We start from the raw sequence: 26,252 nt of genomic DNA on the forward strand, positions 1-26,252 counted from the left end.
ATGTGCCCATGGGCCTAAAAAGTTTGGTAACCCCTGTTCTATATCCTTTGGCTACCGAAAATGCTCAAGCCACAAGTTGATTTGGAAGTTATGCCTCCTTAGTAGTTTTTTTTCCTTTGAAGGCATTTTTACTCCTGCACATCTTGGAGTTTCCCCAGGTATGTCAATGCCACCCTTTTGTTTCTCAGTGGTCCTGTTTGGGCTACAAACTTGTCAGCATTCACCACCTGAGTTCATTATTAGAAGTGAAGATAAATAGAAAAACACACTACATGTAGACCTGGTACATTAGAAAAATTTAATAGTTTTCTACATATCATAGAAAAATGTAGCATGCCCATCAGGTATTGTTGAATATAAGTAGTCATTAAGATGTTAGTCTATAATAATCACAATCCAGAACACTGGGCATAACAATGAAAGTGCCCCTGCCATCTGCACTCTCCCACCACACCCTTCTGCCTGACCAGCAATGGTTTTGTCTGCTCAAACTGCAGTGAAGCTACAAGCTACAGTGGGAGGGGATGTGTGCCAGAACAGGCCCAATTGGATTGGAGGATAATCATAGAATGGCTAGAGGCAGGGACATGTTGGCATCCATTCAGTGGCCATATTCAGGAGGTTAGGACAGTGCAGGAAAGTACCAACTTGCTTAGCAGTAACAAGAGTCATCCAGCTATGGTCACTTCAGCCAAGTGGCCACCTCACACCATTTTCTCTCACTCATGCCCCATACAATCTATTAACAGTTTTGAAAGTAGTATAGGCTGTAATTATTTGTCATCACTTGATACCACATGTCTGTAGTGTCAAATACTTGGCAACACTTTCTTGACACAGATTTAAAGAAAGTCTTTTTTTAGCAATATGTGGAAAAGGCGTTGATATCTTTGTTTTATAAAGGCTAGAGTGTTAGAGGAAATGACATGATTGTTATTTCTGTACTCAACTCATATTCCATTAAATAAGAGCTCTAGAAAAGAACGGATGCATGCCATATTATGAAAAATTACAGACACAAATACAAGAACGCTGCTTTCAAAAGGAAAAGGGAACACCATTTTCTATTAAGCATTTATATACATTTTTGGTGATCTGAAAACAGAACCAGAAAATGATCTTGACTTTTTTGCCTTCTTTAAGAAGGTACAGCAGCATCCATTTTCATTCATTCTCATATCTGCTGTATGGATGGTCAGAATCCTGGAGGAGACCTGGAATAGAGCAGGACAATTAAAATACAGATGTAAGAAATACTCCTTTTCAACTTGGAAACTTGAGGTCTATGTGACTAAAAGCCAGTGAATCAACTAATAGCTGCTCAGGATGTGACATCCCAATTACGGCACCAGCACACTGAACTACTTCAAGTCCGAACTGCAAACAAAATGAAGATACTGTGCCATCACAACAGACTAGGTTGTTGCTTTTGTGCTAGGACAACATGCAATATCAAAAGAGCCAAGTCCAATTTTAAGGGTTACATTATTGGAAGCTTCCAACCCCATTTATTATAATATTGCTACTAGAAAAATATGATGAGCAACACCCAGACAAAGTAGATGGACCCAAGAGGAATGTCTCCTCTGATAAAGCTCCTTCTCCTGGTGAAAAGCAGCTCACCAAATAGGCTGAGAAACCAGAAACCCTTAATATGAAGCTAAAAGAAAAAGAAAAGGTAAAATCCAGATAGATCAAAACCTGCATGGTTTTAAGCCACTCTTCCAAGATAAGCCAAAGCACAAGTCATTCACCATCTAATTAAGGCATAGTTCACAACATAAAAGCTTCACATATATGTTCTAACCCAAATATGCATCAGTTAAGTGAGCAATTAAGATTGACCTGTAGTACCAACACACCACAAAATGATTTGTGGCATCCCAGGACAAGCAGAACAATGACAGTATTAATTCATTTTAAGAATATGCTTATATGTATACTCAAAGAACACCCATAGCACAAGTACAACACAGAAGTGTCATTATGATATGGCATTCAGGTTATGTACTCTTATAACTCCAAGGACAAGTAACAGAATCTAGGATAAGAGGGTGGGGAGACAAGTGACAAATATGTACTACATATCCAGTGCCTTCATATGGAAAGTGGGATTGGACCATGATGAAGGAGATGTGAAAATTGAGGGGAGAAATATCAATAATTTAAAATATGCAGATGATACCATACTACTAGCAGAAACCAGTAATGATCTGAAAAGAATACTGATAAAAGTGAAAGAGGAAAGCACAAAAGCAGGACTACAGCTGAAGGTCAAGAAGATTAAAGTAATGACAACAGATTTATGTAACCTCAAAGTTGATAATGAGGACATTGAATTTGTCAAGGATTACCAATATCTTGGTGTAGTCATTAACCAAAATGGAGACAACATTCAAGAAATCAGAAGAAGGCTAGGGCTGGGGAAGGCACCTATGGGAAAACTAGAAAAGGCCCTCAAATGCAAAGATGTATCACTGAACACCAAAGTCAGGATCATTCAGACCATGGTATTTCCAATCTCTATGTATGGATGTGAAAGCTAGACAGTGAAAAAAGCGGATAGGAGAAAAATCAACACATTTGAAATATGGTGTTGGAGGAGAGCTTTACAGATACCATGGACCTCAAAAAAGACAAATAATTGGGTGTTAGAACAAATTGAACTAGAACTATCATTAGAAGCTAAAATGATGAAACTGAAATTATACTTTGGACACATGAGAAGACCTGATTCACTAGAAAAGACAATAACGGTGGGAAAAACAGAAGGGAGTAGAAAAAGAAGAAGACAAAACAAGAGATAGATTGATTCCATCAAGAAAGCCACAGACCTGAACTTACAAGATCTGAACAGGGTAGTTTACAACAGATGCTGCTGGAGGTCACTGATTCATAGGGTTGTCATAAGTCGTAATCGACTTGAAGGCACATAACACACATACTGTATAAGCCTTGTGAACAACCACATAGTAAATATGATTTTGATAATCAGATGCACAAGAGAATGCAAAACTATATGGAAGGAAGTTCAATATGCCAACACCCAAAGAACCTTCTTAATAAAGGACAGCCTTCAATGAATATTTCTTGTTTTAGCAATCAGTTGGATGCATATAGTAGCATATACTACTATATACATACTATATACTGCTTACATTCGTAGGCAGCAATGTTAGAATTGCTGAACAAGCATTTCTCATCTAATCTATTGATGCTTCCCAATAAAAGATGTCAAAATTCAAACATGGGTGTAGTTCAGGCTTCGCAAACACACATAGCTCTATAATAACGTCCTGAGGTCAATGACCCCAATGATCAAACAGCACTCTGATCATACCAACAGTGTGTTCTAACTGTGCCTATTCATTAGATAAGCATATCACCTGGAGCTACTTTAATGAGCACAGGGGTGAACTGTAGCCCTCCAAAAGGTGTTTGATTACTCCCAGTAGCCCTAATCAGTATAGCCAATGGAGCAGCAGCCCAACAACATCTGGAGAGCCACAAGTTAGCAATCACTGATCTGGCAGTTGATCTGTTTTCATAATGGTAGTGACTACAGGAGATCCAAAGGGAAGGTAGAATGTATAAAGATCTACCTTTAAATTATTCTAAAGAATCCTGCAAGGTACTCACCTGCTGGAGCAGTTCCTGTTTGGAACTATATCCACCAAAAATGAATTAATTCCCTAACATTTGGCAATGCTAGCTGGGGCAGATGGAAATTGGGGTCCAACAATATCTGGAGCGTCACAAGCTCCCCATTCCTGATCTAAAGTTCTACATGGCCTGAGGCAGGCTATTTAAAGCAGGGGTTGGGAACCTCCGGCTTAGGAGCCGGACTTGGACCGCCAGGCCTCCTCATTCGGTCATTACGCTTTTGGGGGGAAGCCATGCCCAACTGCCCTGACATCAGGTCTAGGGTGGGTAAGGGTGGTGCTTCAAATGAACATTTGGGAGCTTAACGTGGGCTCCTGATTGTTCCTTTGCTGGAGCATGGGGTACTGCTGGGAGTAAGGGGGACACCTTGTTCCCTCCCAGTGCTGCCCTTCGAAGCAATCCTGCACTACTCCTTTCAAGCTTCTGTATCGGAGGTGGAAAGAAGCAGAGTGGAGAGGCTTCCAAAATATAAGACTGGCAACACTCCTTGTGCTGTAGTTTACAAGCCTGGGAACCCCATGCAAGGAATTTTGACAGGTGGGTGGGCAACCCAACTGTCAATCATGTGGTGTCATGTCACTGACAGGTGAATTACCCTGCCCACCTGTCAAAATTGGCGCATGGGGTGGGGCCTGATAAAGATCTGCCCGCTCCCCGAGACAAAAATGTTCCCCACCCTAATCTAAAGGACCTTCTTAAGATGCCGTCGCTTTCAGAAATTAGGCCAGTGACAACTAAAGAAAGGGTCTTTTCAGTTGTTGGGGCCTATCTGTGGAATGCTATTTCCAGGGAGAACAGCCTGGTAACAAATATCATCTCCTTCCGCGGCCGAATAGATACCTTTTTATTTGCCCAGGTCTTTAAAGAGATTTTTGATCCATTTTAATGCTGCAGATGTTCACTGATACTTTTGCAGTTAAATTATATTTAACCATTTTATCAATTGTAAACTGCCCTGGGTATCAAATGCTTAAATATAAATAAATATCGCCTGACAAAATGGTCACACTTCCAGCCAATCATATTGAACCACAGCACGTGCCGACCGTGACCACATGCAGGTTGGGAATTCCTTGCATCCTTGGCAATGTAGCTAAGCAGCAGAACACTGAGAAGCACATGGCTGGCCATCGTGAGGAAGTAAAGGGTGTCATGAACACACTGCAAAGCCAAGAAGGCTGAAGAAGGCTGAAGATGGCTCATGCAAAAGTAAACCCTGTGCATTGTAAGTCACCTAAGTCCTACTTACAGTAGACCAATTGAAATTAATGACCCAGGCCCTGCAGGAGAAAGAAAGCATCGCCCCAAGGGAAGGAGAGGCTGCTGCTGCTGTGCTGCTGCTGCTGCGGGACCACCACCTCCACCACCCTTCCCAGAGGGACTTCTGCCTGGCAGGACCAGGCCCCAGGTACCCAGCCAGCCAGGACTGATTCTTACCACCTGTCCCTCTTTGGAGGGATACATAAGCCGGCTGGCTGAGGTGGCCTGGGAGACCCAGGCCCGGCAGGAGAAAGAAAGCATCGCCCCAAGGGAAGGAGAGGCTGCTGCTGCTGTGCTGCTGCTGCTGCGGGACCACCACCTCCACCACCCTTCCCAGAGGGACTTCTGCCTGGCAGGACCAGGCCCCAGGTACCCAGCCAGCCAGGACTGATTCTTACCACCTGTCCCTCTTTGGAGGGATACATAAGCCGGCTGGCTGAGGTGGCCTGGGAGACCCAGGCCCTGCAGGAGAAAGAAAGCATCGTCCCAAGGGAAGGAGAGGCTGCTGCTGCTGTGCTGCTCCTTTCTTTTTCTTTTTTTTTACTTTTTGTTGGTGTGTTGATGCAATTTGAGATGAATGGGTGCCTGATTATATGAATGTATGTTTGTTTATATGCTGTATATATGGCTGTATATATAGCTGTTTTTATACGTTTAATTGTTGTATATTTTAGTTGTATTATGTGCTTCAGAGAGAGTTTTATCCATCAGGCGGGGAGACTTGAGGGGGCCCCAATTGCCGTAGTGACGGGCAAAGGAAGGTATGGCGCTGTGAGAAGGACGTGCCAGGTAAGGGGAACGCGGTCCAGACATGTTGTGGCTGTGCCTTGTTCCGGTCCTTCCCACACCCGCAAGGTCGTTGGTAGTCCTATCAGCCAACTCTCAGATCTCCAGTTGCTGTTATTAAATGCCAGATCGGTATATAATAAAACCTCCCTCGTCCACGATTTGATTGTGGATGAGACAGCCGATCTGGCATGTATAACCAAGACCTGGGTGGGTGAGCAGGGAGGAGTTGGTCTCTCTCAGCTCTGCCCACCGGGGTACCTGGTCCAGCATCATGGTAGATCTGAGGGTCGGGGAGGTGGGGTTGCTGTCGTCTATAAGAGTTCCATCTCACTCACCAAGCACCATGTTCATTCAGTTACTGGCCTGGAGTGTTTACACCTTGTGTTGGGCCAGAGGGACAGGCTGGGAATCCTTTTGGTGTACCGCCCACCTTGCTGCCCAATGGCTTCCCTAACTGAGCTGGCGGAAGTGGTCTCGGATATATTGTTGAGGTCCCCCAGACTAATAGTACTGGGGGATTTCAACATTCATGCCGAGACCACTTTGTCTGGCGCGGCTCAGGACTTCATGGCTTCCATGACAGCCATGGGGCTGTCTCAATATGTTAGTGGTCCAACACATGTATCGGGGCACACTCTAGACCTTGTTTTTGCTACTGAGCATGGGGAAAGTGATCTGGATGTGGGGAGTTTTACAACACTCCCTTTGTCATGGACAGACCACTGCTTGCTGAAGTTTAGACTTTCAGTAACCTCTTCCCTCTGCAAGGGTGGGGGACTTATTAAAATGGTCCGCCCCCGGAGACTAATGGATCCTGAAGGTTTTCAAAGGGCTCTGGGGGATTTTCCGGCTGATAGGACTGGCGCTCCTGCTGAAGCCCTGGTCGCTCTGTGGAATACGGAGATGACCCGGGCTGTAAACACGATCGCTCCTGCACGCCCTCTCCTGTGTAGAGCTCATACAGCTCCATGGTATACTCCGGAGCTGAGAGCGATGAAGCAAGATAGGAGGAGGCTTGAGCGGAAATGGAGACGAACTCCCGACGGATACAATTATGCGCTGGTTAGTGCTTCGACTAAGCTCTATGTAGGAGCAGTGAAGGCAGCTAAAAAACATCATTTTGCTGCCACTATTAAATCATCTCTTTGCCGCCCAGCGGAGCTCTTTCGAGTTGTCCGGGGGCTTCTCCATTCAAATCCTCCGGACAGGGTGGAATCATCGGAGGCCCGCTGTAATCAGTTTGCCGATCACTTCCAGAATAAGATCTCATGTATCCGCCGGGACCTAGACTCTCAAGTTATAGCAGTAGATCCTAGTGAGGTGTCCGGAGCACAGTCTTGTCCTGTTTTGTTGGATGAGCTTCAGTTGGTTCAACTCGAGGACGTGGACAAGGTGCTTGGACAGGTACGTGCAACCACTTCGGTACTGGATCCTTGCCCCTCCTGGCTGATAAAAACTAGCAGGAATGGAACAGGTAGCTGGGCCAAGGAAGTGATAAATGCCTCTTTACGAGAGGGAGTGGTCCCGGGCTGTCTGAAAGAGGCAGTGGTGAGACCACTCCTGAAAAAGCCTTCCTTGGACCCAGACAATTTTAACAGCTACAGGCCAGTGGCGAATGTTCCATTCCTGGGCAAGGTCTTGGAACGGGTGGTTGCTGGCCAGCTCCAGGCGCTATTGGATGAAACTGATTATCTAGATCCATTTCAATCGGGTTTTAGGCCCGGTTTTGGCACTGAGACAGCCTTGGTCGCCCTGTACGATGACCTATGTCGGGAAAGAGACAGAGGGAGTGTAACTGTTGATTCTCCTTGATCTCTCAGCGGCTTTTGATACCATCGACCATGGTATCCTTCTGGAGAGGCTCGCGGAGTTGGGAGTTGGAGGTACTGCTTGGCAGTGGTTCCGCTCCTACTTGGCGGGTCGTCTCCAGAAGGTAGTGCTTGGGGAACATTGCTCGACACCACGGGCTCTCCAATATGGGGTCCCGCAGGGGTCAGTTTTGTCCCCCCTGCTTTTTAATATCTACATGAAGCCGTTGGGAGAGGTCATCAGGAGTTTTGGAGTGCGTTGTCATCAGTATGCTGATGACACGCAGCTCTACTTCTCCTTTTCATCTTCTTCAGGTGAGGCTGTCGATTTGCTGAACCGTTGCCTGGCCTCGACAATGGACTGGATGAGAGTTAACAAACTGAAGCTCAATCCAGACAAGACTGAGATGCTGTTGGTGGACGGGTTCTCTGATCGGATGGTGGATATATACCCTGTCCTGGATGGGGTTACACTCCCCCTAAAGGACCGGGTTCGTAGTCTGGGAGTCTTTTTAGACTCTTCCCTCTCACTTGAGGCTCAAGTAGCCTCGGTGGTTAGGAATGCGTTTTACCAACTTCGGTTGGTAGCCCAGCTACGTCCCTATTTGAGTAAAGAGGACCTTACATCAGTGGTACATGCTCTGGTAACCTCACGTTTGGATTACTGTAATGCGCTTTACGTAGGGCTACCTTTGAAGACAGTTCGGAAGCTACAACTAGTGCAAAATGCGGCGGCCAGATTGCTGACAAGGACCAAGCGGTCCGAGCATATAACACCTGTTCTGGCCAGCTTGCACTGGTTGCCAATATGTTTCCGGGCTAGATTCAAAGTGTTGGTATTAACCTATAAAGCCTTATACGGTGCGGGACCACGATACCTTGCGGAACGCCTCTTCCGATATGAACCGGCCCGTGCACTACGTTCTGCTATGAAGGCCCTCCTCCGGGTTCCAACTCACAGGGAGGCCCGGAGGGTGATGACAAGATCTAGGGCCTTCTCAGTGGTGGCCCCCGAACTATGGAACAGTCTCCCTGAGGAAGTACGCCTGGCGCCGACTCTGCTTTCCTTCCGGCGCCAGGTCAAAACCTTCCTATTCTCTGAAGCATTTTAAGTCACATTGATCTAATTTTAATAATGTTTATTGTATTGTTGATTGTATTTTAATATTATTTTGTTATTCATTGTATTTTTATACTATTTTATGTTCACCGCCCAGAGAGCTATCGCTAGTCGGGCGGTATATAAATTTAATAAATAATAAAATAATAATAATAATAATGAAACAAAGTTACTCATGTCTAGTAACTTCAGTGGCTTTACTCTCAATAGGACTAGCACTGAATACCATCCCATGGTGCTAGCATTTATCAAAGAATACTAAAATAATTGTAAATAAGAATGAGGATTTCAAAAAGCTTTTGACATAAACTCTTCCTAAGCAAATTTAGCAATATAAGAGGATAGGTCCTCTTATGGAGTAGTAGCTGGTTAAAGAAGAGGAAACAGAGTAGGCATAAGCAAACAGTTTTCACAGTAGGGGGATATAAAAGGAGATACTAAAGTATTTCATCAGAAATTGGCCAGTGGAACCTTCTCCTGACTTCCTTGCTATATGAAAAGGTTTCAGAATCTAAACAAAGGCACAGCATAAAATGCTGTCATTTTTACCCATATAACAGACAATTGCATCTATTTCCTTAGAAAGTTAACAGTGAAAAATAATCCAAATGCTTCTCAAACTCATTTAGCCATGAACATATAATTTGAGCAATCAAATTGTATTCATAGCAGTTTTTTTAAATAAAAAGTGACAAATCCCATAACAAAGAAAGTACTCAAAACCGAGTATTCCCATTTATTAAAGCTCTATTGCCTCCACTGCTCCCAAAGGACTGTGGCTAGAGTGAGCAGCACCTGCAATGCATTATAAATTTATAATTACCATTTAAATAGAGCAAGCAAAGCTGATGGGTGAAGTAAGGGTAAAAAGGCATTCCCTCAAACCAAACAAGGCTGACTCTTCAGATGTTATCTTAATTTAGTGATGGGTTAAACAAAGCATTTTCTACTCCACCATTCATCCTTGCCTATTTAAAAGAGAACTCCCCCTGCAAATCGCTCAAGGCAGTAAGATCTAGTGCCTTCACAGTTTTCTGCAGTATTTTTATTAGGACATCATTATGTGTGCTTTGCAGTGATGTACAAACCAGACCTATGCAACCATAAAGGTTAGTGAGGAAGTGAAACTGCTTTAACCTCACACTTCCATCATAAATTACTCTGCAAACCACTAATAATACAGAACCAGTTGAACAAGAAGTTCCAGAAGCAACCAACTCTTTTTTTGTGGCTGATGTTATTTCCAGGCAGTTCATGATTAAAAATTGATTACTGGGGCTAAATATGTGGAAAATATTATTTAGGTGTGAATGATACATACCATATTTCTTGCGTATTTCATCATGCTTCACTTTTCTTTCATGTTTCCTGAAAAGGTTATGAACATTAGGGAATCTTAAAAAACAAATGCTCAGGGAAGTAATTATAACCAAAATATGACAAGCAAGCACAGCCAGCTTCTGCATACCCATTAAAATACAAAAATAACTGGAACATGGAACTCACCCAGCGCCTCAAAATAAACTCTAGATCAGCCTTTCCCAACCAGTATGCCTCCAGATGTTGTTGGACCAAAACTCCCATCAGCCTCAGCCAGTATTGCAAATGGTCAAGAAAGATGGGGATTGTGTGGTTCAACAACATCTGGAGGCACACTGGTTGGGAACGGCTGCTCTAGATAGTCACAGATCTGACAATGGGCCACATCAATGCACCACAATTAGCAGGTGGTATTTATACAGTGGTGTGAGTAATTCTCACATCTGCAATGCCTGTTACAGAGTAAGATATGAATGATGCCTCAGTCCAAAGGTGTTTTCTTCAAGTGTGCGGGTTTCCAATGAATAAGGTATGCTTACTGAATAAGCATCTTTTTATTCTAGCACATGTAATACCTTGTAAAATTAAGGATTTTTCTAAAATGGCAAAAAACAAGGAACTTCTAGGTGCTGGCAATGCATTGGGAGATTATAGATGTTTCAATAAGTAGGCAGATGCTATATTAGCTTACACAGCAGAATATTTGAGAGCTTTTCTTCTAATCCCAGGTTGGCTACAAAAAAATCCAGGACTGATCACCTTAGAGCTGAAATTGAAAGAAATGCTGGGAGATCTACTGCTACTTGATAGCCCAAAGCCAATAATAAATTTAGCATGACATGGAGAACATGAACTAAACAACAAGAGTTCCATGCCTCTGACTCTGAACATGGCAGTAGCATTTGCAGAATTCTCACAGGATTCATTGGACTGATTTAGTACAAAACAGTTAAGATTTAGTTTCAACCAACTGATCTACAGACTGCATTTCACCTCCATTGTCTTGGTTTGAGAGAAAGACAAGAAACAAGAATGGTTTATACTACTGAACTGCAGCCCTACTATGTGCCAGTTCACATTTGATACTAAACTGTGATTTAGTGCTATATCTGTTGTATGTGACACAAATATTATTTATGCTTTAGTTTTAACTGATGGACCTTTCTTTGCGGTAGTTTTATGTTTTATGAAATTGTAATTTTTAAATGTTAGAAGCTGCCCCAAGTGGTATTTTTGCACCAGAAGGGTGGTATATACATGTTCCAATAAATAAAAATGTAAACAATACTTCTGAAGAGACATGTATAGAATTGCACTGTTTCTTTTTTATTTAGTTTCTTATATTTTATTCTAGTTTCTTTTTTATTTAGAACACGAATGCTTCAGAGATCCTTTTTCATCATTATTACCTACCCTGCTTGCATGTGTTATTGTGTTCTAGACATTTAGCAGGGAGTTAAAAACACTTTGTAAAACTGTGCCTAACTATGGGTGCTATCAGGCAAATGTGTGGTTTAATATTAAAGTAAGCACAAAACACTATTTTTCTGTTTATTCTATATTTCATAGAAAATAACAACTACGAGACCAGGGTTCGAATCCCCACATAGCCATGAAGCTCACTGGGTGACCTCGGGCAAGTCACTGCCTCTCAGCCTCATGAAAACCCTATTCATAGGGTCGCCGTAAGTCAGAATCGACTTGAAGGCAGTACATTTACAATTTTTACTATTCATACACAGCACAAATAGATTCCAGCTCTGACAATCGTCAAGAGAGCAGCTAACAAAATGGGGCAACACCATGACAGAAAGTCTTGCTCTCCTGGAGAGGTAGACAGACTTCCTGATGACTGGCCCAGTATGGCTGCATTCCACTCTGCTGCCTCTCCTCCACTACTATCTGGAAATCTACTTGTTCTAAGCTAGCCTACTGCCCGCAAACAACAAATTACTATTTTTAGGGGCTCAAAGCCTCTAGCTAAGCATCATGAGTTGCATTTATTAAAATCCTTAACAGCCAGCATTTCTACAAGTGCTTAGAGTGCACTATTGCAATTAGTGTTTACAAAGCTACATGGCAAACGTATACTGAACTATATCTCTAGCTGAATTTTGTTTACCCCCCCCAGTTGAAAATGAGCAGAACCTATGAACACTGACCCACAGCGCTCCCTCTCCTCATTCCATTTGTTTTATTTTGGTTTGCTTCTTTGCTTTTTGTTGTATTGCTATGAGCTAAAGACAAACTCAATAAAATATGTTCTTAAAAAAGCTCTGAAACATACCGCTGAAGTGATTGCATTCTTTTTTCTTCCCGATCTTTGATAAATCTTTCTTCTTCTTCTTCAGCTAGTCTCCTAAGAAATAAAAAGCTTTTTTGTATCAAAGAAATATTGTTTCAGGCATACAGCTTACACGGACTTACCCATATACTCATGATTTTGCAGCATTTCATTTCAAGTTAATTATAAGTAGTACCTTCTACCTAAGAATCTGAAGGTGGCATTATCAAACACTTTACATTCATGATTCATTGATTGTACCTTGCATTACATATATTTTCTACAATAAATATTGAAAGTAGAATGCTTTTAGGAAATCCCATTAGCATAAACAATAGGAAATGTAGAAAGTCTAATGCGTCAGAATACTGTGGTTGTTCTGTTAGAGAAGTGTCAGCCAGTGCCCATGCTACTACAAGTACAGATAATTTAGAAACCAGAAGCCTGGTCATTCAGCATAAAAATAATTTTGGATATCACAGTATGGGGACTGGGAACCATTTCTCCTACTAGCAGTATACCATCGATTGGCATCTTGAATTCACATGAGAAAGTGTGAAATAAGAAGCAGGAAATGGCCAAACATGGTTCTCCCTGGCTTTTAACCCAACAGTATAACAAACATATCAAACCAATCTAGGCTGAAAGATAGAAAAGCTTCTGTCTGCTATTTTCTATGAGCATTTTGAGGGGGAAAACACTGACATCCAGTGGACACAACATGCAATGGACATTAAAGAACAAGCCTAAGATTCCATGAAGATGTCTTGAATGGAATTTATCTTCAGAACATTCAACATGCTTCAAGAGTATAAGCTTGAAGAAATTGGGAATTTAATTTGAAAATCGAATTTTGACACAAAGTTTACATTCAATGTGGAGCAGTGTATTTCAGTATATCTGTCACATTCTAACTTTCAGAGCTAAACTATACATATGGGGCACTGCATATGTTAAAGATATGCTTGCCTAGTTCACATATAAAATAAGGGTAAGGTCTCTTTGTTTACAAAACAGCACATCCATGGAAGAATAATCCATCTTTTCTGCTTCCCCCTACCCGTCATCTGAGCTCTGTAACCTTTAAGCAGTTTTACCCCAGGCCAGCTCCAAATAATGGAAGTGAGCAAGGTAGGGGAGCAGAGGGAAGTAGGGAAGCAGGTTTCACTCTGCTCCCTTGTGCACTCAATTTTTTTGTAATTAGTTGATTCCTCCAATTTTGTATGTGAACAGAGCAAATGTGAGTTTAACATATGGGGTTGCCTCACTTGTTTAGTCTGGCCCTCAGTATTTACTTACAGAATCACAGAATAGTAGAGTTGGAAGGGGCCTATAAGGCCATCTAGTCCAACCCCCTGCTCAATGCAGGATTCCAACTTAAAGCATTCCCAACAGATGGCTGTCTAGCTGCCTCTTGAATGCCTCCAGTGTTGGAGACCCCACCACCTCCCTAGGTAATTGGTTCCATTGTCGTACTGCTCTAACAAGAAGTTTTTCCTGATGTTCAATTGAGATCCGGCTGCCTGTAACTTGAGCCCATTATTCCGTATCCTGCACTTTGGGATGATCTAAAAGAGATCCTGGCCCTCCTCTGTGTGACAACCTTTCCAGACAGTGCTATCACATGTTATTTATTTATTATTTGATTTATACCCTGCCCTTCCTCCTGGCAGGAGACATCCCAGGCTATCTTCCCTCAGTCTTCTCTTCTCAAGGTTAAACATGTCCAGTTCTTCCAGTCTCTCCTCATAGGTTTTTGTTTCCAGTCCTCTGATCATCCTTGTTGCCCTCCTCCGAACCTGTTCCAGTTTGTCTGCATCCTTCTTAAAGTGTGGTGTCCAGAAATGGATCCGGTACTGAAGAAGGGGCCTAACCAGTGCCAAATAGAGGGGTACTAGTAGTTCAGGCAATTTGGAAACTGTACTTCTGTCAATGCAGCCTAAAATAGCATTTGCCTTTTTTGCAGCCACATCACACTGTTGGCTCATATTCAGTTTGTGATCAACAATTCCAAGATCCTTCTTGTATGTAATATTGCTGAGCCAAGTATTCCCCATCTTATAACTGTGTATTTGGTTTCTTTTTCCTAAGTGTAGAACTTTACACTTATCTCTGTTGAATTTCATTTTGTTCTTTTCAGCCCAATGCTCCAGCCTATAAAGATCACTTTGAGTTTTGTTCCTGTCTTCCAGGGTATTACCTATCCCTCCCAATTTTACATTGCAGCAAATCTGATAAGCATTCCCTGCACCTCCTCATCTAAGTCATTAATAAAAATATTGAAAAGCACTGGGCCCATCACTGAGCGCTGCAGTATTCCTCTCATTACCGCCTCCCACTTTGAAAAGTAACCATTGATAACACTCTTTGAGTACAATTTTGTAGCCAACTATGGATCTACCTGATCGTTGTTTCATCCTACCCACATTTAGCTAGGTTGCTAATCAGAATTATCATGGGGCACTCTGTCAAAAGCTTTGCTGAAGTTGAGATATATTATGTCCACAGCATTTCCACACTCTACTAGGGAGTTTACAAGATGAAAAGGTCTTCAGTGTGAAGTGGCCTTAGGCTTAATGCTGAAAACTTGTTGCACCTCCAGAAGGATCCATTGTTTCATAGGGCAGATCCTTTATGCCAGGTAAACCTATTTATCATTTCTTCACAGCCTAGAATTTTCCTTTACCTAGATATGTTTATTGCACCCTAAAATTATAAATTACACTTCAATGCTAGAATGTGCAAACTGGCATTTACACATTTTGTGAGTTACCTCCCCTCAAATTTGTAGCCTGGAAGATATTCCAAATTTAGATGGTTATTCATGAAATGAATTTGGGGGACTTTTCAATGGGAGCCTTCCCAAGGAAAGATGACTTGAAGAATTTATCTTGGCTATACAGAACTCCATTTCTGTAGACTGGTATCTACAAAGAATATTACTTTTATCTATATGACTGAGAAGACAGATAATCAGGAACAGGCAGCTAATGAAGAAAGAATTCTTAGAGTTTTTAGGACACCAAAGCCCTTGGCAGAGGTAGAGAAATGGGGAATCATTCCATGCCTTGAGAATACTCCACATAAGTTTTTCATTCTCATGAATCCTGAAGTGAAAGCATGCAAATGCTACCTCAGAGGAGGACTTCACGTGCACCAGTAAAGCACATCTTAAATGAATCCCTTTTTAAATTGAACCACTAAAGCATTAAAACAGCAACACTGAACTTTACATAGTCCAAGACTCTAGTGATACAAATTATGTAATCCATTTCCTTCAGCAAAATCAAATTTGAAATATGCAAAACCTTTGCAACAAGTCAGCTTTACTCTAGAGTATCTATGGTATTTACTTAAATAACAGGAAAATATCACATCTTTGACAGCAGATTCCTGTGAGAGCCTGCCAGCAGACATACCATGGAACTGACTCAGATGCTGGGGTAATAAAAATCTGTAAAAAACACTACTCAGTTATAACGGGATGGATGCCAATTATGTTCCCTAGGTTGACAACTTCTGGTGTAGCTTAAAGTATCTTTGAAAGCCACTCTTTGTACCACTGCATCTGAAGACTAAAATATTTACTCACACACATTTTCTGTGTACAATTTTCTGTATACAAAGAAACGCATAGTACCTGTGAAAGTAGGCCACTGAATACTTTCAATATTACTGCCACTCAGTTTGAATACTACACCACTAGAAAAGTTCAATTATGCATTTCAACATACTTTATTTAGCCATATTGTAGACTTTAAAATTAAATATCAGGATCTAACTTTACCTATTATCATAACCCAATAAAGGATGAAGATGTGCGAGTAACAAGGTTGAGTCTGCACAAATCGCAAAAAGCCGAAACCAGACATCAAAGGTTTCCTTGAGGCCACAAGGGTGGGTGATCTGTCACATTCATTTATTATATTCAAGCCCTCAAAATGAGTTTTCAAAATCAGTAGTTCTATTGCCTAACAAGCCAGTCATGAAAGGGCTCCTGCCAGAAGCAAAAACTATGCAAAATATTCCACTGCTTGTATTCAGGAAGGATTCATACAACCCAATATCTCATAGATTGATGAATGCATGCCTCCTGCCTACAACAAGAACAAAGAAAAAGAAAATTAAGGACAAATTGACAGAGATTGTTAAGTCTTCTGGTTATGGACTGGGTCACTTTTCTGCCCTGAATGACACTGAGCCTATGATTAGTGCTAAGTAAATGTTAACCAACGGTTTTAAGCTACAAGTGACATACAACTGATCACCGCTAATCAGCTTGTCTTCTATTCAGGAAGAACTGTCTACTGTAGCAAAGTTGTTATTGACGAACTATCTTCACCCAACACAAATTTCTGTATCTGTTTTATCTTACCATGGTGGTTTTTGCAATAGCCTTGTGACAAGATCCATATAGAGAACTAGCTGGGCTTCCATCCACTCTCCTCATGTAAAATAGCAACACTTAAATAATGATGATAGCCTGGGACACTCATTCACTCTTTCACTGGGTACTTTTACAAGAGCAAGTAATTATAAAAAACACTGGCTGCATTTACAAATTATGGTAAACTATAGTTAATGGTTTCCCATGAACAAGGAAATCCCTCCTGTTTTACGTGGGAGCAGCAAACCAAAATGCATCCAAACCCAGGTATTATGATTTCTTTCATTCACACCAACCATATGTGAATACAGCCACTCTATAGCTAGAGAGAAACCATGTCTTTCAATCTTTAGTTTACAACTTGGAAGGTTCGTGTAATAAAATGCTGATCAAAATTCCTTTGTCCTATTGACCCTAGATTTTATATTTGGAATGAGTTTTATTCATATTTGTATACCTAATCTCAAAAATGCATGTAAGTAGCAACCTTAACGTAATTTGTTTACTCAGAATCAACTTTCTCATGGCCCTTATGTGGATAACTGCAAGTCTATTTTTAGTATCATATCTTCAAAGGTTGGTCTAGTGATGATATTCTGTTCTGTACAGTAACTAACAATATAAATAGAGCACTAATTTAATCAGCACACAGAATGTAACCAGTGCATGTGCTTGTAGTAAAGTACCAGAAATATCATTGGAAATGTGACTACATCTGGAGTCAAAAATATCACTACAGATTATCGCTCAAAGAAATTTTGAAAGATACTTTCACAATTCTGACTTACAAATAAAGTTTATCCTTACGTAGGATGTTAGGAAAATACACATAATTTTCACTAATGTGTTAACCAAGAATAAATGTCAGCCTCAATGAGTTTTAAATGCTTTCTGGAACCATTTTTCTGGGACACAACATAGCTTAGGAATAGAGTGCATGACTTGCATTAGTTCCAGGTTCAAAGCCTGGCATTTCCAATCAAAAAGATCAGATAGCAGGTGATGACAGATCTCTGCCTACAGAAGTGGAGAGCCACTGCCACTCATACTAGACAATATTGGTGAGATGAGCAAATAATGTGGCCAGACACAAGGCAGCTTCCTACCTTCCTTAAAAATTTGTTTCATTTGCAAATTAACAGGTTAAAATAGGCAGAACTTTAGAAACATTTTTGTAACACCATTATTTACTAAAAGCATTTGTGGGTGCCCTCTGATTACGATTGTGACTGCAGCACTGCAAGTGGGAGGTGTTAATCCTCATAACTACATTATTTTGCTTGTAAGCCTCTTTGGACAAGCTGGCAGAAAATATTTTAAATAAAATAAAAAAATTGGTTTCCCCACTGAAAATCCCATCTGAAGCTGTTATTTGCTCAGTTTTTCATGTTCGTATAAAAAAAACCCTGAGACAAATAGCAGCTGAGGTAGCAGGAAAACAATGAGGAGAAAATTAACCTCCTTCACAAGACCCCATCTGGATTGGGGCTCCTGGTATTTTTGGTAAACAAAGAGAGATGACCAGCCTATTCAGTTTTTCAGACAGGTGCTTAAAATCACTTTTGTTTTACCCTTAGCTACAAGGAAAATGTTATAGATTAGCGGCATCTAAGTTTGAAAAAAATCAAGTAAAGTTATTAAGAAAGATGGTTTACCCCCTAGGACGACGTCTGTGGCAGCAGTAGCAGCAGCAGCATACTATAAGCAAGAGGAGGAAGCCTGCTACAACGCCTATGCTGATGATCACAGCCTCAAAGTTGACTGAAAATTAAAAGCAGAACTTTAGTACATGCAAAAGTTAGCAAAAGAAAGGCAATACAGCAACAGAGGAGAGCTCCATGGAAGGATGGGAGTTGGATCCACTAGTAGCCCTCCTAGATGAGTTCCCTTTGTTAGTCTAATAGTGGCCAGGTGAATTAATGGGCCTATCAAGTGCCCATTAACTGGGCCAGGGATGTCCTATTGTTATTGAAACTCTTCAGGAGAGCCTCTCCCCCTTCCTGAGGCCAAGGAGACTTGAGTTTTGAGTAGTCTGAGGAAAGCCTGGGAACTGGAGGCAGGCAGAGGCTGGCTCTCTGCACCATGGCTATAGGATGTCTCCTGTAAACCTGATTGAAAAGAAAGATCTATTGCACTGCTGATTCTTTGAACCCCTCCATCTTAAGCTCAGGTTGGAATGTGTGTAAATAAATAAACCAATTTCATAAAGATATCACACTCTCTGCTGACCTTCTTTCCAAGGAAACCAAACCCCTGGGTGAGCGCAGGGACCCCCGGGAATCTCTCACTGTTTGGAGATTGGGATGACATGCAACATCCTAATGGAATGAATGGAATTCACTTGTCTGCTGAAGGAGATAGGGCTTTCTCTGCAATATGTGTTCTTCCAGTTTAGAGATTTCATCTAACTGGATATAGTGTTAAGTACACATTTGCCATCATCCCATATCATATCAGCATGATGTGTGGTGTTCTCTTCCTAACCCATCATCACACTAATGAATATGGATGAGCTGTATTTTTAACAAAAGTGAGGCAAAAAAATAAAAGAGCTACATCATTCTTTGAGAAGAAGAAACGCTTGACACGAGACTAATTATATACTGTTTCTGAAAAAGACCAATTCAAAGTCTCAACTTAGACCAAAATTTTTATGTTGTAGCATCTCTAGGTAACATCTTCTAAGAAAATGGTTATGTCGCCAAGTTCTCTGAGAGGTAATTTAGTGCAATTCTTTAAAATGAAATCCTGCTGGACATAATACCAAGCGCTTCTCATAGTTAGTATCTTCACTGCCCAGCCATCTGTAGATTTTGTAAGCAAACATTAATAAAACTTACAAAAACAACAACCAGACACCCCCTTCATCTGCAAGTCAAGATAAAAACAATCCTTACTTGCAAGAACACTAAGTGTTGCCTTCCACATTTCAATAGGGCAGTTCTTATACTAAAAATATTTAGATTGGTATAATAAATCCACATTTTAGCATATTAAGTTAGTCAAAACATTAGTACATGGTATCTTTATTTAAAAGGGCAGGTGCTTAGAGGCCAATCCAAATTTTAAATTCTACCCAATATCAAGTCTATGTTTTCTACAGTATTAGGCAGATATCCTAGAGGGAAAAAAGGAAACAACCACTACAGATGATGTCACATTTTAAAATGAGAGAATAAAAACTACACAGGTAGCAAAATCAGACATTTCTAACTCCACATGGAGTTAGGCAAAACACTCATATCTGTGTTCCTTCCACACATGGAATTAGAATTCTCTTCTGTCTGATATCCCTGGAGGAAGGAAGGGCTGGGCTCCATGCTGTATCCACAGACAGACGTAGGTCAATGCCCACTTATCTTTCACTACAGAAATTCTAATATCTGATCTGATCTGGTCCAGTAGACACTACTATTATGGTTCGGTAGCAGGACAAGCTTTGCCTCAGAACATCAGGGTTAGACAACCTTCTTTATAAAAGGGTATTCTAAGTCTATACATGGTGGGATCCTAGTGAAGAGTGGTTATCTAAAAGGTCGAATTCTGATTACAGGCCAACACTAGTCACAATACATTTTTTGTTCAGCTCATACTGGACAATTAAGAGAAAATAGTTAAAATCTGACAGCAATACAACATATCACCCAACTAAGGAGAAAAAGTACCTTTTAAATCCATCCTAAAATAACAATGTACCATAGTGTACAATTTTTCCTGAATTAAATGATTAATTTTGTTAGTACACTCAGCTGCTTCTATATAAGAGTTCACATAAATAAGGTATGCCTACTTGAGCAAACTGTTTAACATATGAAGAGAAATCATGTAATGCCACAGAATTTCTGTGAGCAGCAAAATCCATATTTTGATGACCCTCTCTATGCAAGCCGTTCTGAGTTCTTTCCTCATGCTAAACTTAAAATGAAGAGGCATTGGACACAAAGCTAAACCCATAAGTTAGAATGATGGGAATGTGTCACAGCAAGCCGTGGGCTTCTGCACTGTCCCCACCCCAAATGAGATCAGAAGCTTTTACTTTCATTTTGACTAACTGCAGTTGGTTTTGTCAGAATGCAGGAAACTGTGGTTAATCTTAACTAAGGTTTGTTTTAAAAGAAGTCAACTTCCAGAACTTGAGTTATGGCGTGGCTTGTTTGAAACAAACTAGAGTTAAAATTAACTACATTTAGGGTTTCGATGATATACTACACTGAGGTAACACTAAACTTTGATTAATCTAAAATGGAAGTAGAAGCATCTATCACCTGTTTGGGGCCATCTGGAAGAGAGGACAAAAAACATGCAAGCATGAGGGGAAGTTAAGCTCATCATCACTAAGGCATGGTTTAAGATTATACCTGAATTCAACCATTGTGCAAACTAAGTGGGTTGATTAACTGAACCCAAATCAGAGAAGAGGACATCATCCAGAAAGTTGTCTTTGTCCTTAAGCAACCTATCAGAACCGTGTTTCTTTATGTTCAAGATCAGAGACCAGCAGTAAAGAATTCAGAAAAAAAATTCCCAGAAAAACAGTATCTTTAAAATGAAAGCATCAGGCTTAGTGTTGTGTGCAAGACTATTTTTAAGCTTATGAAAAGTCCATATAAGGCTGATGGTACACACAATAAATATTGGCTAGTGTGAGAACCCCTAGTTAAGTATTCTTGCATAAAGAAGTATGACCATCATTTTATGGCTTCCATCAGAGTACCCATACATGTAACCCATTTATCATCAGTACCTACCCCAGCAAATTGCCCAGTGAGCCTCTGTGAGTTTACACAGTGAGGATGGTGGAATGAGCTTCCTCACAGGATAGTCCATACAAGTAGAATTTTTGCTGCACCAAAGACACTGAAGTGAAAAATATACAGAAGTAGTTTTATCAATAAATGAGCATACCAAGCATTCAATCTTGTGTTTGAGACATTAACAGAGTTTAAAGTTAGTACTGAATTAAAAACTGAATATATTTTGTTCATGGGGGGATAACTTTTTTTATAGGGGAGGAATTGATTGAAGTATACTCTCTTTGTCAATTTTGGGGGCATAAAAGGACAATGATAGTTCTACAGTTAGGAGAAACAACAAAACAATTTTCTTCTTTGGCTCCTGGTGCCTCCACCCAATGACAATGGCTTCCTGGGTACCTATTGTCTGCAGGAAACAAATCATGCACCTGGGTTCAGATTACATAAGCCAAATCATGGCTTAGGTTACAGCAGGGCCAGGGAAGGAGTGCAACAGCCATGGTTTGGCTTTGCATGATGTGTGAACCAGGTCTAGGCACACGCGCGCACACACACTCCTTCCCTCTTCATTTTCTCTTTCACAAATGAAATACCTCCCCTACACTTTTATTCTTCCACTACCTTCTGGTTCCACTCATGTTCTTTCATTTTCTTCCACCCCCAAATTCTGACATCTCCCTCCAAGCTCTCTTCTGAACTTTAGCTCTTGCTGAACCTAAAGCTGTGAAAAAGACAGCAAAAGGTGCCCAAGAATCTTTATTCTAAATTGTTACTGTTCAAGAACAGATTGTTAGATGCTAGTCTGATACTGTACAATAAGGCTATTCTTATGGGCAAAATACAACTATTGAGCACAAGGGGATATTGTCCTTTTGAGATCAAGCTTCTTTTTTAAAAAATTCTGGAGCCATTGTACCTCACCAATACAACTAAGCCAGTCTTTCCTTCTGAAAAGTATATTACCATATTAGGAAAAGTGAGAATTTTTTAAAAAACTGATATTAAAAATTAAACAATATCAGAGTAGCCTACAGACAAGAAATAAGAGTCATTTTATACAAGGTCAGTACTAACAGATTCATTCATGTCAATACAGGAAAGCATCTTCAATTACCACAAACATCATTCATTTCTATTAAGTAGAGAATGCTGTACCATTTAAACAAATCGACACTGTTCACTATTTTTTAAAGTTAGTTTCCATAGCTTGGTATATAAGCAACGGTAAACTATGATTTGGCCATTTGTATCCCACCCTCAGACTCCTACTCTCCACATCCCGCTTCCTCAGGTGCTCTTACTTCCTCTTTCCTTTTCAAACAAAGCATACTAGTCTGCCCTTACATCCGAGCCAGGCAATCTATAGTTTACTGAAACCATAGCGTGCCTAGTTTATATAGTTCAACAAACAAGAAAGTCGGGGAAGAAACTGGAGCCTGCAAGTGTAAAAGAAACAGGAACATAAACATTGTCCATGGATGAACAAACTGTAGTTTGCTTACACATGGGAAGTATCCATCACTTCAATAGTTTATGAAATCTTTCTTAAAAGCAGCAAGCTTCATAATCAAATTCATCTACTGCTATGGTTCAGTACAAACATTTTTACTCAACCACAAGTTGGACCTGCAACAAAATGTTGCAATCAGGAGTACTACTGTACAGAATTCCAGACATGCATTTCACTCCTCATCCCCAGTCAGCAAGCATTCCATGGCTACTGAACATGTCCTCACTCAGCTGCTTTTCTTTTACCACTTACGGTTTCCTCCCCTAAACATCTTTTCATACTTCTGCAAATCTTCAGTTTCCCCAAGACTGCTGATACCTCCCTTATGTGCGTGGTAGATGCCATTTTGACTACACAAGCAACAGTAAGTCATAGCATGAATTGTGGAGACAGAAATAATGGTTCTTCCTGATATGCGGTCATTCTCTCTATTTAAAACATAGCTTGACAGTCATGGATGATTAAACTATTGGATGTAGAAAAAAGGCAGTTGGGATCAAGCAGAGTGGCTGCTATGGCAACACAGGTGGCCAGTAAAAGCCACCACTGCTAGATACACCGACACTCAAAACTGCTGGAATAGCACAAAAGTGGGCAAGCTACATATGACAGTGATAAATATGACCAAGAACTACCCACGTAAAGGCAATATAGTACCTTCTATGTTTATTTTTTATTTACAGCATTTGTATCCCACCCTTCATCAAAAGATCAGGGACAGATTACAACATAATACAAAGTATACAACAGAAATACCAAAATATACCAGCTGCAATCTCCAAAGTGTTCTCAAAGGAAGCCCCACATACAGTGCACTACAGTAGTCAGATTGGGAAGTGACTATGATATGGACCATTGCAGACAGACTATCCCTATCCAGAACAGCCATGGCAGATGAACCAGTCAGAGCTAGCAGTAGGCACTTTATGTCACTGTGACTATCTGAGCCTCCAGCAACAAGGTGGAGTCAGGGAGTATCCCAGATCCACTGGGGAAGAGCAGCCCTTCCAGAATAAGTGTGAACCCAGGAATCATTGTGACAAGATTCGTCTTCAGCCTACTGGCCTCTAGTCACTTTCTTTAAATACCAGTTCAACATTTGGACAGCTTCACCCAATTCCAATGGAAAAGACAGACAAAGCCAAATGTCATCAGTATCCTGACTACATTCACCCCAAATCCCCTGATGATGGTTCCCAACGGCTTTGTATAGAGGCTGAACTGCATGGGGAAATGAGATGGATCCCTGCAGGAACACCACAGTGCAACTGCCATGGAGTCAAGCAGAAGTCCTTATTGCTACTTGCTGAGACCAACTTGACAAGTAGGAGTGGAACAACAGAAATAGAGTGCCTCCAACTTGAGTGACCCAGAAGAATATCATGGTCAATATCAAAAGCTGCTGAAAAAGCAAGAAGAATGAGTAGGGTGACATTCCTGCTTTCTTCTCCCAACACATCATCAATCAGGGCAACTAAAGCTGTTTCCAGTGCCCTGAAGGTTTGAAGCAGGACTGCAATAAATTCTAATAATCAGCTGCCTCCAAGCATGTCTCAAGCTGGCTAGCCACTATACTGGCATGATTGTTGTCACACACTTACCCCAAGAGAGGGAATCAGTGACTGTGTGATAGTCATCACACACTTCAAGATCCTGGGAGAACTTCTTAAAGAGGAGTTGCACAAAGCATTTGGCACTCCCTGGACCCACCAAGTCGATCACCTCCAGCTAGATCTTATCTGCCGTGATAGGTAAGGGCTGCGATTAAAGGGAGCTGATCATTCCCCTTGGAGCATATTGTCCACACTATTGGACTGCAACATCTGAAACTGATCCAATTTAGCCAGACCTCCCCTGCAACCATTTCAGATCTCCCTCACAACCATGACCTTCACATTATGAAATAAGAATTTTCATTCTGTACAGAAGTGTAGCAATTAATGCCTGCAAAACATTTTCTTCTGCCTGTGCATGAAGTATTCTAGCCCTGGAAATATTAGCATTATTTATATTATCCAGGGGTATAGTAGTCTGGGGTCTCAGGGGGGTCTGAGTCCCTTAACTTTTTTAGGAGCAGGGTCCCAGCACGGTCCCTATATCTCCAGCATGATATGAGCCAATCAGCATGAAAGAGGAGTGTGCTAGCCACTGAGAAGAGTCTTCTAACATGCTTCCTTATCCTTTCCTCCTAACTGGAATTAATCAGAGTGACAGGTGAGTCAGTCACTTAGAAGCCTCTTCTCAGTAGCTAACACTCTCCTCTTTCATGTTTATTGGCTCCTAGGTGTGACTGTTATTGTCGGAAAAGGCATTAATAAGGATCTCAATCTCGCAGCAAAAAAGGGGGGAGAGGGGCATGGCTGTGACCAACATGAAGGGACCCTGCACTTCTGAATTTGCCACTGTGCTCCTGATATTATGAAAATGTTTCTCCCAACAAAATAGAAAATTGATAAAACTTACTTTAGTATTTTTAACACATTCTTCACAAGTCTTTTGGGTAAAAGCAGCACATGCTGGAAAGAAATAAAGTTTGTATGAAAAATCAAGAACTTAATTTAATCTTTATTATTTTTCTGACAGAACTGTAAGGACACACACAGAAGTCTGTTTGATCAAATGACATTTGGATCTAAACAATCTTCACACACTTTAGAATACATAAATATATATAAATGAATAGTAAATCCTCCAAAACAACTTCTACCCATTCCCTTACTAATCTAAACCCTGATTAGAGATGTCAGCAAGACATTCAACGTCACACAAACACACACAAAAAACCTTCATCCTACTTTGAAACAGGATTCTGGACAGGATTCTTGTGTTCACTTGTTAGGCATATCTGATAGGAGCTGTATCAAATATTATAGCTTAGTAAACAATACACTCAAAACAACTTTATGCATGCTCAAATAAGTACCCCAACAATACATTACATGGAGATAGTACTGAAGTATACTAATTCACTAGGATTTGAATTGTGACATGTGAAACTCTTGCAAGCAAACATCTCTTTGGGCAATTATTTGCATGCCACTTAATTTGGAATCATTGTTATCTGACAGATGTTTACTTGAAGGTAAACTCCACTAAACTGAATGAGCCTTCTTCCCAAATGATTATGTTTATGCTAAGCACACAAAACATTTTTGTTCAGTGTAACTATTTTAAAAATGATTAAGAGATTGGTTTTGAACTGGACTACAGCAGCAAGACTGACGATTTCTTCAGAAATTCATCATGACCCAAGAACACCAACAATGCATGCAACTGAACACACATTTCAGATGCAAAGGGGAGCAATATCATATGTTCCTCCTTTCAACAGATTTTATGCCAAACCATAATGAACAA

At 40.8% G+C, this 26,252-nt stretch overlaps 1 protein-coding gene across 1 annotated transcript in view; it reads right to left on the reverse strand.

Annotated features, from left to right (window-relative positions):
* Window positions 1-284: 284 nt before the first annotated feature.
* LOC133365211 (pituitary tumor-transforming gene 1 protein-interacting protein-like) overlaps window positions 285-26,252 on the reverse strand; it is a 28,270-nt gene continuing 2,302 nt past the window's right edge. Inside the window, exons 2-7 of the mRNA XM_061586767.1 lie at window positions 25,359-25,411; window positions 21,380-21,488; window positions 18,287-18,392; window positions 12,248-12,319; window positions 9,962-10,008; window positions 285-1,214 (exon numbers count right to left, since the gene is read on the reverse strand). Of these exons, the coding sequence (XP_061442751.1) occupies window positions 1,165-1,214; window positions 9,962-10,008; window positions 12,248-12,319; window positions 18,287-18,392; window positions 21,380-21,488; window positions 25,359-25,411 (437 nt within the window). The 3' untranslated portion in view covers window positions 285-1,164. The remainder of the gene's footprint in view (window positions 1,215-9,961; window positions 10,009-12,247; window positions 12,320-18,286; window positions 18,393-21,379; window positions 21,489-25,358; window positions 25,412-26,252) is intronic.

Source organism: Rhineura floridana, chromosome 10, assembly GCF_030035675.1.
Source record: "Rhineura floridana isolate rRhiFlo1 chromosome 10, rRhiFlo1.hap2, whole genome shotgun sequence".
In the NCBI taxonomy this organism is placed as follows: domain Eukaryota; kingdom Metazoa; phylum Chordata; class Lepidosauria; order Squamata; family Rhineuridae; genus Rhineura; species Rhineura floridana.